This window comes from Anabrus simplex, chromosome 8 (assembly GCF_040414725.1).
Source record: "Anabrus simplex isolate iqAnaSimp1 chromosome 8, ASM4041472v1, whole genome shotgun sequence".
In the NCBI taxonomy this organism is placed as follows: Eukaryota; Metazoa; Arthropoda; class Insecta; order Orthoptera; family Tettigoniidae; genus Anabrus; species Anabrus simplex.
The window spans coordinates 56,603,949-56,619,803 of record NC_090272.1 but is presented as its reverse complement, the minus strand read 5'-3'; the positions used below and the strand labels follow the sequence as shown (position 1 = coordinate 56,619,803).

Genomic DNA, 15,855 nt, shown 5'->3' with positions numbered 1-15,855 from the left:
AAAGGGACTGCGATGGGGTCGCCACTCTCTCCAATAACAGCAAACATGTATATGGAACACTTCGAACAGAAAGCCTTAGCTACATCTACCCTGAAACCGAAATGTTTTCTCTGTTTTGTGGACGACACATTCGTAACCTGGCCTCATGGGAGCAATAACCTACAGCTATTTCTCGACCATCTTAACTCTATACATGTAAATATTCAGTTCATCATGGAAATAGAAGTAGACGGAAAACTACCGTTCCTGGATGTCCTAGTAAAACGCAACTCCAATGGGACTCTGTGTCACGCAGTATACAGGAAACCCACTCACACAGACAGGTACCTACACGCCTTGTCTCATCATCACCCAGAGAAAGAACACCTCACGAGAACCCTCAGGAAAAATTGCTACTTGCTCAATAACATCCGACGAGTGCTTAAAAAATCAGAAGAGAACAAACAAAAGGTCGCCGTAGGAGAAAACAACGGTAAAGAAGAACTGACCCACCCGAAAACAGCGATTCTGCCATACATTAAAAATACTACAGACAGGATCGGCAAGATACTGGACAAATACGACATAAAAACTATCTATAAACCTCACCGGAAGCTAGCCCGTTATCTACCACCGGTAAAAGACACAATAGAATTACAGGCCCCTGGAGTATATCACATTGAATGTAGCTGCAGAGCCTGTTATGTTGGTGAAACAAAACGTCTGATCTCCACCCGCCTAAAAGAACATATCCGTCACACCAAGAACCAAAACACAGATATTTCAGCGGTAGCCAAGCATTCCTATGAAACAAGGCACGGAATATCATTTGACAAGACCAAGATCTTAACAGCTATCTCTTGGAATCTGGAAAGGAAAATCCGCGAGTCTATCGAAATCAAGAAACATCTGAACAACATAAATTTGGAAGAAGGATATAAAATCAGTAATTCTTGGATGCCTATCATTCATAGTTTAAGACATACAGACCACAACATAAACACACGGGCCGAAACCCCATTACATAACAGCGCGGGCAAGTCCCCACTACCTGGCTGTGACACATACCTTCCAGAATACTCACGAGACAGCCAAGGCTTACGTCAGCCAGAAAGGCTAGGATATAAAAGGCCAAGGTCAAGGCCACTCTAGTAGTGTAAATTTCTGCCTGGAAGACTGATTACCTCGGATCGAGTAGGGGTATTTCAGTCGCCTTGACAAAGAATACTGCAATGTATTTGAAACGTCGGCAAACTGTATGTGATGTGCAGACAACTACAACACGGTTCAACCCGGAAATCAAATGAAATAATTCTTCACACCGTGGAAGCTTCATTTCTAAGATACAAAAAGAATCATGTTTTAAAAATACTGTCATATCAGTACATACAGTAGTAATCAAAACCGACTTTCAACCTATTAGATTGTGTTACATATATTTAATATGCGTTGAAGAGATGTTAAGTACAGAACAAAAATGGCCAATCGGAAACCATTGGGATCCGAACCACAACCTCCGGGAGGTTCCCCCAATGGTGTCCGGTTGGCTATTTTTGTTCTGTACTTAACATCTCTTCAACACGTAGTAAATGTACGTAACACGACCTAATAGGTTGAAAGTCAGTATCGATTACAATACGGCCGTGAAAATTCAATATTCATACAGTGGTACTTTGCTTTTACAAGATTTTTCCCTTCTTTGCAAAATTACGGCACAATACTCAGATTTTTAATGTTGCCATTGATGCTTTCACGGTCCGTACTTAGAGACATGATACTGTATAGGCCCTTGCTCTGCGAAATGAAGAATTTCACCTTATTTTCTTAACACGGCATTAGCCCAAAAGCCTATACAGTATCACTCAGATTTTTAGGTTAATCAATTCACAAAACTGTGTTACATGAATAATGACAAATATCTAATGATCTTATTTTATTTATTTTTCTGTAAAACGACTAATCCGAGAAGAAAAACTGCTGTGATGACTTTACTACCAGGCTAGAGGAAGAATGTCAAGGAAGTGGGATGTTACTATATGAAGTAGTAAAAAGTAAAAGAAGTGAATATGGAAACACACTTGCACTGAAAACAAATGATAGTTCTTTGACAAGAACAGAGATGAAATGAAAAGGTACTTCTGCATGTTGTTAAATGGAAATGGAGACACCACCACCACCACCACCACCACCACCACCACCATAACAGTAGAATAAATTAAATCCAGGAAAACCAACCCCCATTTACACTGGTTGAAGTTGAAACAACACTAAAGAACATGCAAAATGGTAAGTCATTGGGCTCTAATGATCTCATCTCAGATGTGATAAAGGCAGCTAGGAATACAAGAATACCAAGCTTAAATTGGCTATATGGAGTGCTCTCAGTGGTCTGGGAAGAAAACAAAATCCCAGGAGATTGGAGAAGAGAAAAAGAATCATCATCCCACTGTTTGTGTTCATGTAGGCAGTGGATGATCAAAATTGTGTGGGACAAGGAGAGGTATCCAAGAAGGAAGTGACCCCTCAACACTCTTGTTAAAAAAGTAATGCCCAAGATCATACAGTCATCATCATCATCATCATAATCAGTTTTCCACTCCAGTTGCCCGGGTGTGGTTTACGAGCACTCTCCACTTCTGTCTGTCCATGTACCACTCTTCTCTCAAGACGACATCCCAGCTGACTCCTCTTTTTCCTATGTCCTCTTTCACTTGGTCCAGCCATCTCTTCCTAGGTCTTCCTACCGGTTGTTTTCCGGCCACGACTGAGTGTAGCCATTGTTTTGCTGTCCTTCCATCGTCCAATCGTTTGACATGGCCAAACCATTTCAAACGGGCCCTTGTCACTTTTTCATTCAGGGATGGGTACACACCAGCTTCCTCCCTTATTCTTTCATTCCTTACCCTGTCCCTTTTTGTCTTCAGTACCATAGTACGTAGGATCATACAGTCTATCAAGAAAATAGACAATAGACTAAATGCCCTGTTACTTGCTGATGATGTGATGTTATGGGGAGAAACAGAAGCTGAAGTACAGAAAACACTGACTGAATGGAACAATGCATTCAATAACTTTGAGCTGAAGATGAGTAAAATTAAGACCATTGAAATTAGTATCAACAGGGAAGGAAGAAACTCAAACCTCTTTTCAGAAGGAACCAAATTAGAATCAGTTTCTCATTTCCAAGTACCTTGGAAGCACAATCTTGACAAACAACACAGTAAAACATCAAACTTCCACAATCAAGTCAGAAACCTACTCTGGAACTGCAAAATACCACAAATTATAGAATAGAATATATTTATTTATCATATACAGGGTGTCCCAATTACAGATGATGTAATAGCAAAAACAATCATGTACCACACCTACTTTGTACCAATCAACGAAAAGTGCATAACCATTTGAATAAAACGGTTTGGCCAGGCAAAATATGCATTCAAAGCTTTTATACTGTGTACACTACTTTATTCTATTTTAATTAGTTTTGGTGTAAAAGATCACATAACTTGAACAATTTGAAATGGAAGACATTCAAGTGTGCTAACATTTAAAACGATTCAAGCACCACAGCATAAAGTTCCTTTTACTGGGAAAATGTAACTTTTTATTGTCACTACCAGGAATTTTTTCAGTTAAGCCCTTTTGTTTTTCCTTCATTTTTGCTAGTTCATGTAATGAGGTAGTTTTAAGAGCAATTTCCTTCAATAAGTCCTCATAAAATGATCTATTTTCATTTTTTTTTTATGAAAGGCATCTTTTTAGATAAGTCCTTCCTCTTCTCTTTCTTTGCTCACTGAAGTGCTGCTTGCCCAAGATCAGAAGGCTTCACTCTTTGTATCAAAATGTATATTTCTTTGAACTCTTCCATTTCATTTAGCGTTTATCGAACTTGCAGCACTCCTGGACATTCAGCTGTCAGCCTGATGCATTGTGCTTTCGAAATATGAACGTTGGAGTTGTTAATGCATCTGTCAGCAGCTGATTTGAAATTAAGGAAGTCCTCTTCTTGCATAAAGGTCACTACAAAAGGAATTGACTGTTTGGTTTCCACAATGAGATGCACTAAATCTTTTGGGACTTCACACATTGTTACTTTTTTTTTTTTTTCCAATGAGCGCAAAATCACGGTCACATGACATGAATGAATGACTGTTTACTAAGAAATTTTGTTCAATTTCACTAAAATAACCCTTTGCGATAAGGTAAACCCACAGGAAGATCATCACTTTATTTTTGTTCTGCCCCCAGCTGTTGTCACTCCACATTATAAGCATCTTATTTCCTGTGAGTTTACCTGTGAATGCTTTGTGCACACACGAAGCTATTTCATTTCCACCTCTACCACTTAACGCCTCATGCCAAAGAAACATGTAGCCAGTTTGATTGTCCCTGATATGTTTATACAAATTGAAATTGGATAGCTGGCACAAATACCGTAGTACTTTTCGCCATGTCTTAAGGATGGAAGAGAAAACACGTTCTGCAAACCCACTACAGCCATACATATTTTGGATTGCGGCTCCTGTGACTTGATTGTGTCTTCATCCATTTTCTTCATGGCCTTCTGAGATTTTCGGTGGTGCAGCTTAAGCCTAACTTTCTTCTCCTTGTTATACAGGGATCACTCTGAATTTCAGCTTAGAGAAGATCAAAAGTTGAACACATGTCACTCCTCAAATGGGGGAAATTTTAGTTTGGAAGTTTCATGAAGTTTTTGGAACTGTTCAAACAAATGGTGAATACTCAGGTCCTCACTTAAATATTCATATTGTAATGATTTTTCTCTAGAGTAATGGCTTTCTTGCCTTGGTACTGTGTTAATGTGATTGACAACCAAATTTTCTTCTTCTACTGAAAATTTCCTGTTTTTCTTGTTTCTTCAACGTTCTTTGTAATTAATTAAACCTGACTTCTTGCACAATAACAATATCTGAATTCTTCTATATGTTAACCCAAGGACGTCGCAAAAAGGTTTTCTTACATAGCAGGTACAGGACAAAGCAATTCTCTTGATCAAGTGGCTTGTGGAGTGGGATTTTCAACACAGATTTGTGTAATACGAAAATATCTTCAGTGCAAATGTTATTTTTTTATCTATTAAATTTAAATGAAATTGTTCTCTTTATTATTAATACAATACATCACAATTTATTTTATTTCCACTGATTAATTTTAATATGTAAAAAATAGCAGAAAATATCTGTAAATCGAAAAAAGCAACAAAAAAGGGCATTAAAATTTCAAATAGGTAATGGAAGCTCAAATAGGCAACAAAGGCAAAATAATAATTGGTCTTACCATTCCCAAATGTATGGAAACAAGTTTATCTCTATTTGACACTTCAATATATCCATTCAAATAAAAAAGGTATTTTGCCTTAACTTACACGCTCTAGCAATGAAGACAGAAAAAACAATTGTAGTACAGATGCACACAATGCTCAAAAGTAGGCCCAATGCAGAACGCAGTGATCAAACTTTTCCTAAAAGACTATGTGATTTTTGTGTGTGTAATTGACTGTATTGACAGATCCATGCTATGAAGGATAATGGAGGAGCTGGACATTCCTTCGAAATACATTAGACTAATCACAGCCAGCCAGCTATTCAGAATGAAGTTGCCAAGTACAGTTCGGTAACCAACTATCGACTCCCTTCAATGTTCAAAATGGATTGAGATTTGGGCAGTCCACTGGCCCCAATACTGTTTAACTTAGCTCTGGTGAAAGTAAACCACAGACACAAATCTGGTATTTGCAGACGACATTGTGATTATAGGCGACACTCAAGAGTGTGTGCATAGATACCTCTAGATTCCTACACAATGCTAAGAAAGTTGGCTTGGTGGTGAACGGTGAGAAAACGAAGTACATGATTGCACCATGTCGTCAGACCTGCCTTCATTCCATTAGTGTTGTCAAACATAATTTTGAACGAGTCCAAAAATTTAAATACGTGGGTTCAGTACTGTCAAGCAGTGGTAAAATACAGAAAGAGGTGAGGCAATGAATTAAAATGCTTACTGTGCTTTCTATACTCTGAAAATCCTATTCACGTCACACCTGATATCACAGAGAAACAACATCTGCCTATACATGACATTAGTATGGCTGGTACTTATGTATGGTTGTGAAACATGGGTGACTCCACCACCAACTGAGGTGATAAGCCAGATATCAGTAGTATAATAGGAAGGAAGAGACTGAAGTGTTCGGACAAGTCATCAGGGCGTAAGGATCCCTCCCATATTGAGTACTTCACACTTTTTACTTTTTTTTAAATACAAGTTGTTTTACGTCGCACCCACATAGGTCTTATGGCGGCAATGGGACAAGAAGGGGCTAGGAGTGGTAGGGCAGCAGCCGTGGCCTTAATTAAGGTACAGCCCCAGCATTTGCCTGGTGTGAAAATGGGAAACTACGGAAAACAATCTTCAGGGCTGCTGACAGTGGGGTTTGAGCCCACTATCCCCCGAACACTTACTTCACTCTTAATCAGATAGGAAATGGGAAATGGACAAGAGGACACCCAAGGATGTGGTGGAAAGATTGCATGATGGCAGTTTTGAAAGAAAGAAAGAAAGAAAGAAAGAAAGAAAATAAATGCATATGGTGAAATTGCCCCCTGGCATGATCAATACCACCACATTCACTGTTTCAGAAAAACTTGGTAATTACAATAACTAATCACACTTAGTACTGTGCAAATTATTACAATAAGGCACTATATTCTGTATTTTGTTAATTTTCTACAATAAGCTATATTAACACAAAGTGAAATTATCCTTAAGGTGGCACCATTCCCCCGTCCTCCCCTATTCCTTTTCATGTTCCTATATTTTTATTTACCCATACATATTTTGTTCAATGTCTTCACTTTTGATGAAATTAAACATGGTAGTCTGTTTAATGATAGTTGTGGTTTACTTATGATGAACCAGAGCAAGGTCTTTGCAGCACTCATCCTAACTTTGAAGTTACATTCTAGAAGACCTCAACCAACTCAAATGTGACTGCTTTAAAAAAAAAAACCATTGAGGTGTTCTCAAAGTCTTAATTAAAAATTTTATTTTTGTGCATATTTATGCTAGAGCAAGAGGAAGTGACCAATATTCAGCCTGAGAATTCAGAATTCATTACTGTGATGATGAATTAAAAGATTATATCTTTTCTCTGATTGGATTTCACTAAATACATGTAAATCTTTCTTTCACCACTAGCCCAGTTCTGACAATGCACAGGTCTCATAAGCCTGGGAAATGAAATGGCTTTTAGTGCCGGGAGTGTCCAAGGACAAGTTCGGCTCGCCAGATGCAGGTCTTTTGATTTGACGGCCCTAGGCGACCTGCGATCATGATGAGAATGAAATGATGATGAAGACGACACATACACCCAGCCCCTGTGTCAGCGGAATTAACCAATTATGGTTAAAATTCCCAACCCTGCCAGCAAACGCACCCGGGACCCCTGTGACCAAAGGCCAGCACACTAACTGTTTAGCCATGGAACCGAACATAAGCCTGGGAAATCATCATAAAGTAGTCTGTGGTATGGCAAAAAAAGACAATCTAGTGATTTTCAGCAATTTCTTGATTTAGTAATCGCAAAAGTCTATTTTTTCCGACACATGAAAAGCATTATCACAACAATATAATTGTGTAACCCCCATTTTATATCAACACCTTAATTAAATATGCTGTTTTATCTGTAACTACACATCTGAATTCTGATCACTAAGTGATACTGGTCATTAGGAGAAGCTGAAAACAGCATGTCACCAGTCTGTAACTACAGTAGAAGTCTGGTATAGCGAGAATTCATAAGAGCAAACAATTTACTTGCTATAGCAGATTGTCGTTATATCCGATTTTTTGTAGAAGTCTGGTAAACCCCCATACACATTAAAATCAGTATGAAACAGCAATCACTTTGTTCAAACCTTGCGTTTTCACAGAAGATATCCACACTACGACTTACTTGTTTGTTATTTTTCGAAATCCGATACTAAGTGAAAGTGTATGTTTCATTTCATCCAAGACGACCCTGAATGCAATATAGCCGCATTTTTCCTTTAAAAAAAATTAAATCAGGCTTGAAAAGTGCTTTGTAAAATCATATGAAAGCCTTTCTTTTACAGTACGCATTTTTAGGCTAATGCCGAACATTGCCTTTAGTTATGCCATATTTCTTGCAGCTGCACGATTATTCTTTATTTCCGTGGGTTTAATAACCATTAACTTAAAATTGGCATCATAATATTGAAGAGAACACCTTGAAAATTTGCCCACAATATCTATTCCAGGCGTCTCTGCAATATGACGATCCATCAGCAAAATATTCTTGCTGACTATAAAACTGTTACTTTTACTCAGCGTCAACTACAACCGGCTGCAACACGCACGGTTCACTTGCCGGGTCAGACCAACTTCAGCGGCCAGCGATGTATAGGGCTAATCACGGACGTTGAAGATCAACAAACAGTTTACTGCAGCAGTGTATGGCCATTCCGCCCTTGCGTTTTTCGTGCACATACCTCACAATTTCATCTTTGACTTCTTTAGAGCATCCTTCTTTTGAGCTAATGAACGCATTTTTTGTATAGTACGCATTTTTTAGCTATCTTCATCTTCACGCTAATGCCGAATATTGGTATTTGTTAGGCCTACGCCATATTTTCTTGCGGCTGCACAATTATTCTACATTTCTGAGTGTTTAATAACCGGCACCATAATATCGATGGGAACTCGAAAATTTGCCGGCAATACCTGTTCCGCATATCTTTACAATACGACGATCCATCATGAAAATATACCCGCTGTCTATAAAACTGAATTTTACCAAACATCAGGTACAGTAGACTCATAACTCTGCCACTGAGGCGTGGCCTTTCTAGGAATTCAAAGGCACTCATGTTTTGATGCCATTCTAAAGATTTGAGAAAAGTTTTTGTAGAGGCTAATCTCTCTTCACTATTTCCCGAGATCCAGGGACATTACACAGAGGCACTGTACAACCAGTTGCTGCGGCTAGCGATGCATAGTAAAAAGGCAGTTGTTTATTGTCAGCAAGTTTTGTGTGGCGCCAGGGGGGGGGGGGGGGGGGGGGGGGGGGGGAGGGGGGGGGGGGGCGGGTGAAAAGAAGCAGCATGGTTACCGCGGTAGTTGCCAGTGGTGTTCATTACTGTTAGGCCATGAATGTGAGATGACCCTTGATTTTTCAGATGAGATTCTGAGAAAAATACGTTGTCTTGGATTAGAAGAAATACGATATCACTCCAGAGGCTTCTGTGACAAACATTTCAGTTTTCCTCTTCAAATGGCGTTAGCTAGCCTAACCGTATATGTATCATGAAAACATTTCAAACGCATGTAGAGAAATGATAACCTCGCTGAAAATTTACATGGGAATAGCCTTTCCAAAATTGAACTATACGCGAGAAAATATAAACTATCCTCTGAAATCAGTGATGTAGGCTACTCCGCCATATCTGGGAGTGTATCACATTCTTACTTAATTTCAGTATATAACATTAAAATTAAAAATCGTTTACTTCAGCCTTTATTTTTAGTGAGTTAACAACTGCTATCGGTCACATCATGTACGTACGCATTTTTGATAAAAACATGTTATACTCTTTCATTTCAAATTTTCTTTAGAGAACCGCAGCAAATGGTTATTATTAATCGACTCCAATATCACCTTCGAATGTCGACGGGAAAGCTTGCAAATGCACATAGCAAGAAAACTATACCATACCGAAGATGATCGATCGCATGCAACATAATCGCCGGGGTGCATAAATATTGGTAATGGAAAATATCGTGCACGCTTAATAACTCGTAATAATGGATGAATGGATGCGCCAGTGATAGGGCTCTCGCTGTAACCGAAGAATAATACACAGTTTAATATAGGTTGTTTTTTTTTTTTTTAATGTCGCACCGACACAGATATGTCTTATGGCGACGATGGGATAGAAAAGGCCTAGGAATGGGAAGGAAGCGGCCGTGGCCTTAATTAAGTTACAGCTCCAGCATTTGCCTGGTGTGAAAATAGGAAACCACGGAAAACAATCTTCAAGGCTGCCGACAGTGGGATTCGAACCCAATATCTCCGGACGCAAGCTCACAGCTGCGCGCCCCTAACCACATGGCCAACTCGCCCGGTAGATACAGGATTTTGAAGGGGCAGACAAAAACTGTCATTATAACGGAGTTCTCGCTATATGCCGTACTCGCGATAGCAGACTACTACTGTATTTTTTGTGGTAAAATTAGGAATCAAGATAGAGTGATAAATTATGTGAACTAATTTTTGTTACAAGTTAGCACATTTCAAATTACCTGATCTAGTTGCTCCTGTGTAAACGAAGCATATGGATGTTGCTCCAAATAGGCAAGATGCTGAGCTTGACTAGTAACCTGACCTCGTCTCTTGGTTTCTGGCACAGGAACAGGGGAATACACTGAATCGTAATGCAGCATGGTTATCATTTCACTCTTGATCAGTTCTTCAGCCTGAAAGTGAAACAAAAAGTTAAGTTTAAAAAAAATAGGCCACGCAAAGAAATAACATATACAAGATTTTTGTCAAGGATTAAAGACTACAGTTTTCATTCATTCAAGCAAGCTTTCAGTTCATTCATTCTTCCTTTGCAATGGTGGTGGTGATTATTGTTTTAAAAGGAAGTACACGTGGGCAATCATTCTTTATTACTAATCAGAGGGAATATGCCGAACACTTCAAAGAATTAAGGAATCAGTAAAAGAAAGGGAAGGGCCACAAAGGGAGAAAAAAACGAAAGTTGAAGGTAACCTCATTCTCACATTAAGAAGTACTAAGTATTATTTGCATACACAAAGAAGAACAAGCCGTTAACATAATTAATTTTATATGCAAGACAAGAGAATACATTCTTGAAATTTTAGAGCTTTAATACAGAATGTTTTTATAATGTACTAAAAAAAGTATATATTTTTGACTTCAAATCTTTTAACTGAACTGTAGACTCACTTCTTTACAGTTTGTTTTTAAATTAAGACTTTATAAGACAATTAGTTCTTTACTACTTAACCTTTTTTTTTTAATTACACCAGCTTGAGCTTAAATGTGTAATATATCATTAGCTAAGAACTTTTTATACTATGTCCAAAACTTTTAGTTAGGTACAATGTTAAGTAGACACTTGCACTTTTAAGCTAAAAATTCGCTGAAGATGACCCACAAATAAGGGTCGAAACATGTATGATTTTTGAACATTTGGCCCCCCTTATAGAGGTTTGAATTGCGTATTGAATAGAAGGATTGAATAAAGACTCATACTTTTATAATTCAGCACTGTCAATATGGATATGAAGCTAGTATTATGTAATAACTTCCTAGGCCTCGCAAACCCAATACGATGAGGTTCAAAAGAGAACAAGAGTAGACCAAGAGTGGTTAGATGGAAAAGATAGAAGTGAGGAGCCTGACACAAATAAGATGACGCAATGCTAGGCTCAGCTAGGAAAACCGTGGTTGTTGACCCACAATCCCAAGTACCCATTAGGCCCCTGATCTCCTTTCAGTCACCTCATACAACAGGCAGGGGATACCATGGATGTACTCTACTGCCCACACCCACAGGGGTCATCTGCAAGTATCAACCTATCTGTACCTTGATATTAATAAACAATACCATCAATAGTTAAATTCTGAAATATTACCTTTTAGCCTAATCACATCAGCTGTTATTTCTTTCTGAAGAATTTAGTAATTCATACACTTTATGGGTATGATAAATCTTTAGTCTTCAGTCCTCCTCTTAAATCATTCAAAATCCTAAATTACTGATGAATTTTAAGCCAAGTTCCTAAAACTGGAACTTTATATCAAAATAATAAACTATACTTCACAAATTAAATAAACAAGTTAAATGTTCTGATTTAATTAGTAAAATCTGTGAAAAATTTGGTTCATTTTTCATTTGATAAAAGAAACCATTCACTAGGTAAACTTTCTCTCATTTGCCGATTTGGAGCCACCCAAAAATGCAAGACAGGAGAAAGCACAAATGATGCAAGACAGAAAAGATAAAGAAAAAATCTTGGAATTCAAAGAATGCAACAATATTTTGTAAAGGAATGCTACATTAGTATCTTTGTGTAATATCGCTGAAATCAAAGCTTCAACAATGGTGTTCTTTTGTCTCAGTTAATGATATGATGTAAATAAACACGGGGAAGTAAACTCAGGTTATAATCTCTGTGATGTTCTCAACATTTTCTGGTGACCCCAAACTCAATTACATGGTCCCGCGAGAATCGTAATTAAATCACGTTGTAAAAATCACGCATTATCTGTTCCTCGAAGAAACGATTTCCCGGATCAACCGTCCTGAAATTTCAGTCCCATCAGCGCTAAATCTTCGATCAAGCGTTTTTCAATAAACTTTATCTCACGAAAGGACGGCTAAGGCATATTTATGGATCTTGGAGTTAACGCCCCGTCATTGCGATAATTAGAGAAAGTAGTGTACGGTACTGGAAAAGCGATCGGCGGTGAACTTGCATAAGTGACCATCTTAGCATCGCATTCGGGTGGTAAGTATTGTTTAGAGAATCTCGGAAATAATAAAGCAGAGAGTGGCCACCACAACTGTAAGGAGACAGCGCATTTCGAGAGATCTACTTGAAGACGGAACGAGTTTCGTCAAATGTTCGAACTTATAAAGCGTCCACATGTCCAGGGTTAATGCTTTTTTACTTTTTTCGATTGTATTGCTGAACAGGTTTTCGGCACTTTCCTCAGGGCACTGTATAGTCACCGTGCTTTCAGGCAGGAATCGAAAGTGTTCCTTCGTAACACAAATCTAGTATTTTAATATTATCACAATTATGTTATCGAGACCAGAACAGATGTTGCACCTTACATACAAAAAGCCATGGGAAGTCTAGGGATTGGCTATTACTGTTTTGGTCCTAATATAATACTGGGAATTTTACGTTTCCGTGTTAAAATGTCAAAAACCGCAGTCGTTTTATTTGCACACGTTACATTTAAATGATTTGTATCAAATCCAACTCGTACAGACATCTGCAGCGAGCGTGCTTTCCAGCTGAGCTCAAAGTCGCGAATAACCGTAATTTCTGAAGTTTTGATGATAATTCTTTTCTCTTTCCAATTTGATTGGATTAGTGACGGGCAGAATTGAATATACTTCATTCCAGAACTTTCGAGATTCGATACTTACATTCGAAACCATGTTCTCGAATTCAACAGAACCTTTAAAAGCCGATGTAGGCCTAATTTACGCGGTACAAGATTTCCAGAAACTGAGTAAGTTACCTACGAACAGTATACCGTAAGTTAAATTACAATGGAAGATTAAGAAAAGAAGGGATTTCGCCATCATGTTGGGCGGTTTTGTATCTAAAATGCTTTATTTTATTAGATGAGAGAATTAAAACTATTGTACTTGTGGTCGACTGTCGTTTGGCTTGGCGTTGTTATATTTTTGGAAGAGTTTGGCTAAACAAAGTTGCTGAAATGAAAGAAGTTTTCACGGGAAAATTAAGTTTCCCTTGTAAAATTGTACATAAAGTGTCGAGATTTTAATGTTCGTTGCCGGTTTCGCGGTCTAACTTGCCTGCCTCTCATCCGGAGGGCCCGGATTCGATTCCCGGCCAGGTCAGGCATTTTTACCTGGATATACAGGGCTGGTGCCAGGTCCACTCAGTCTACGTGATTATCTTTATTTGAGGATGTATCTAATGGAGATGGCGACCCCGGTCTAGAGAGCCAGGAATAGGGATGGGTCCAGTCAGTTCATTTGATACCGTTCATCGCCTTGAGTCGTTCAAATGAACGAGGTAGTTCATTTCTGCTGTCTTCATGGAAACAGCCCTCGCGCCATTTCGTTCAAATGAACTATCTTAGCAACAGCACTAGCGGCGCAAGAGAGATAGTATTCGGTGCCGGACGTGAGGTAGTACGTAAGTTTTACAGTAGATGGTGCTTGCTTACGTTTTCGTCCTCCTTTAAGGCTGCTCGTCCACTGGAAGCGACTACAGATTACGAGAGCAACTTCAAGAACTTCAAGATTACGAGATGAGGCGACTACAGGCGACTTTGATTCATGCGATTACACGTGACTGGGGTCGTCCACTGCAGGCGACTTCGCGCTGCATCGGTACTCCGTACAGGTCTGTGTGCGTTTCCGTAGTGGACGTTGTCAAGTTATTAAACGTATTAAATATTCTTTGGGAGGATGATGAGGATTTAGTTTACATTCTGGAGAGTCCCTACGTGACGAGGACCAGGCGAGTTGGCCGTGCGGTTAGTCAGAGCGCACACTTCGTGGACATGCGACACGACTGAAATAACTTGTCCTGTCCCGTGTCCCATAGGCCACCTACATGCACATCTGTGGGCCATAGTTAAGATGTCCTCTAGTGATTTGGAAGGCTTGTTGTTACAGTACTTCGAGGATTACGAAGAAGTCGGGTGAGATTTTGGGTCAACTCATACTCGCATAACGTGGACTGCCAAGAGAATGGTGCTTTCGTATTGGCTAAGAAACTTAAGATCCTTCATAATTTCATACATTTTATTACAGAATGAACTGGAAGACATTTCGAAAGTTACTGCATATGATAAAGCCACTAATTGAGAAAAAAAAATCAGGGATCCTATTCTACCAGCTGAAAGATTATTGATAACACTCCTGCTGAATGGTTCGCCTATTTCTCGCCAGATATTTTGACATATGGACCTATATGAATAATCCTTTAATGTGTAATTATACAGCACTTCATGCTTCTCCCCTTCCGCTATAAAATTTGTAGTAGTTGCCTCTATTTAGCTGCATATATTGAAATGACTACACCAAACTCACGCGCGAAGTGATGGGACACGTCCTACGAAATGCAACAGGCGATACCTCGACGGGACACGTCCGCTGACACATGGGACAGTCCATGCCCTTGACCGATAAGTGTGCGGGCTTCCTCTTGATTGCACGTGCTGTATCCACTTGGAACATGTCCCTTTTGTCGCATCCCATGTGTCGTGTCCCTTGTCCAATAAGTGTGCGCTCCGCCTATGTAGGAGGGCGCAGCTGTGAGCTTGCATCCGGGAGATACTGGGTTTGAACCCCACTGTCCGCAGCCCTGAAGGTGGTTTTCCCATTTTTACACCAGGCAAATGCTGGGGCTGTACTTAATTAAGGCCACGGCCGCTTCCTTTCCATTCCTAGGCCTTTCCTATCCCATCGTCGCCATAAGACCTGTCTGTGTCGGTGCGACGTAAAACAAATAGCAAAAAACTGACGAGGCGTTGGAGGAAAAATCGCAAAAGATGATATCGGTGCTGGGTAAACCCAATACTAGCTAAAAGGAAGCCAATGGGAGAATTCCATCAGCTGCACAATGATCAGGACAAAGACCCCCAGAAGTTCTTTGATTATTATCGGATGCGTCCAGAAACGTTTCACTGTATTTTGAATGCAATAGAGCCAAAAATAGCCAAAACCTCGAACTTCAGGTAGACAATAACACCTCTGGAACGTTTAAGTGTGACTCTAAGGTAAGTGATATGAATAGTTATTAAAAAGTATTGATATTTATTTTTTATTTTATTTTTATATTTATTTATATTAATTAAAGAATCGAAGATCGAATTAAGTATAGAATTTAATTTATTAGTGTAACGTACGAAAACGAGAGAGAAGCACACAATCCGTAAGAAAGAAAGTAAAAAGGGTTAAACAGAAATTAAAAACCTTTCCGGGGACTCCGGTTTTCCCTGTCATATTTCATTCCAGCAACAAGCTCCAATATCATTCCATCTGTCATCCATTAATCATTGCCCCAGAGGAGTGCGACAGGCTTCGGCAG

At 39.1% G+C, this 15,855-nt stretch overlaps 1 protein-coding gene across 1 annotated transcript in view; it reads right to left on the bottom strand.

Moving 5' to 3' along the window:
- Cdc5 (cell division cycle protein 21) overlaps positions 1-15,855 on the bottom strand; it is a 94,376-nt gene that overhangs the window by 22,881 nt on the left and 55,640 nt on the right. Inside the window, exon 11 of the mRNA XM_067152244.2 lies at positions 10,324-10,497. Coding sequence (XP_067008345.1) covers positions 10,324-10,497 — 174 coding nt within the window. The remainder of the gene's footprint in view (positions 1-10,323; positions 10,498-15,855) is intronic.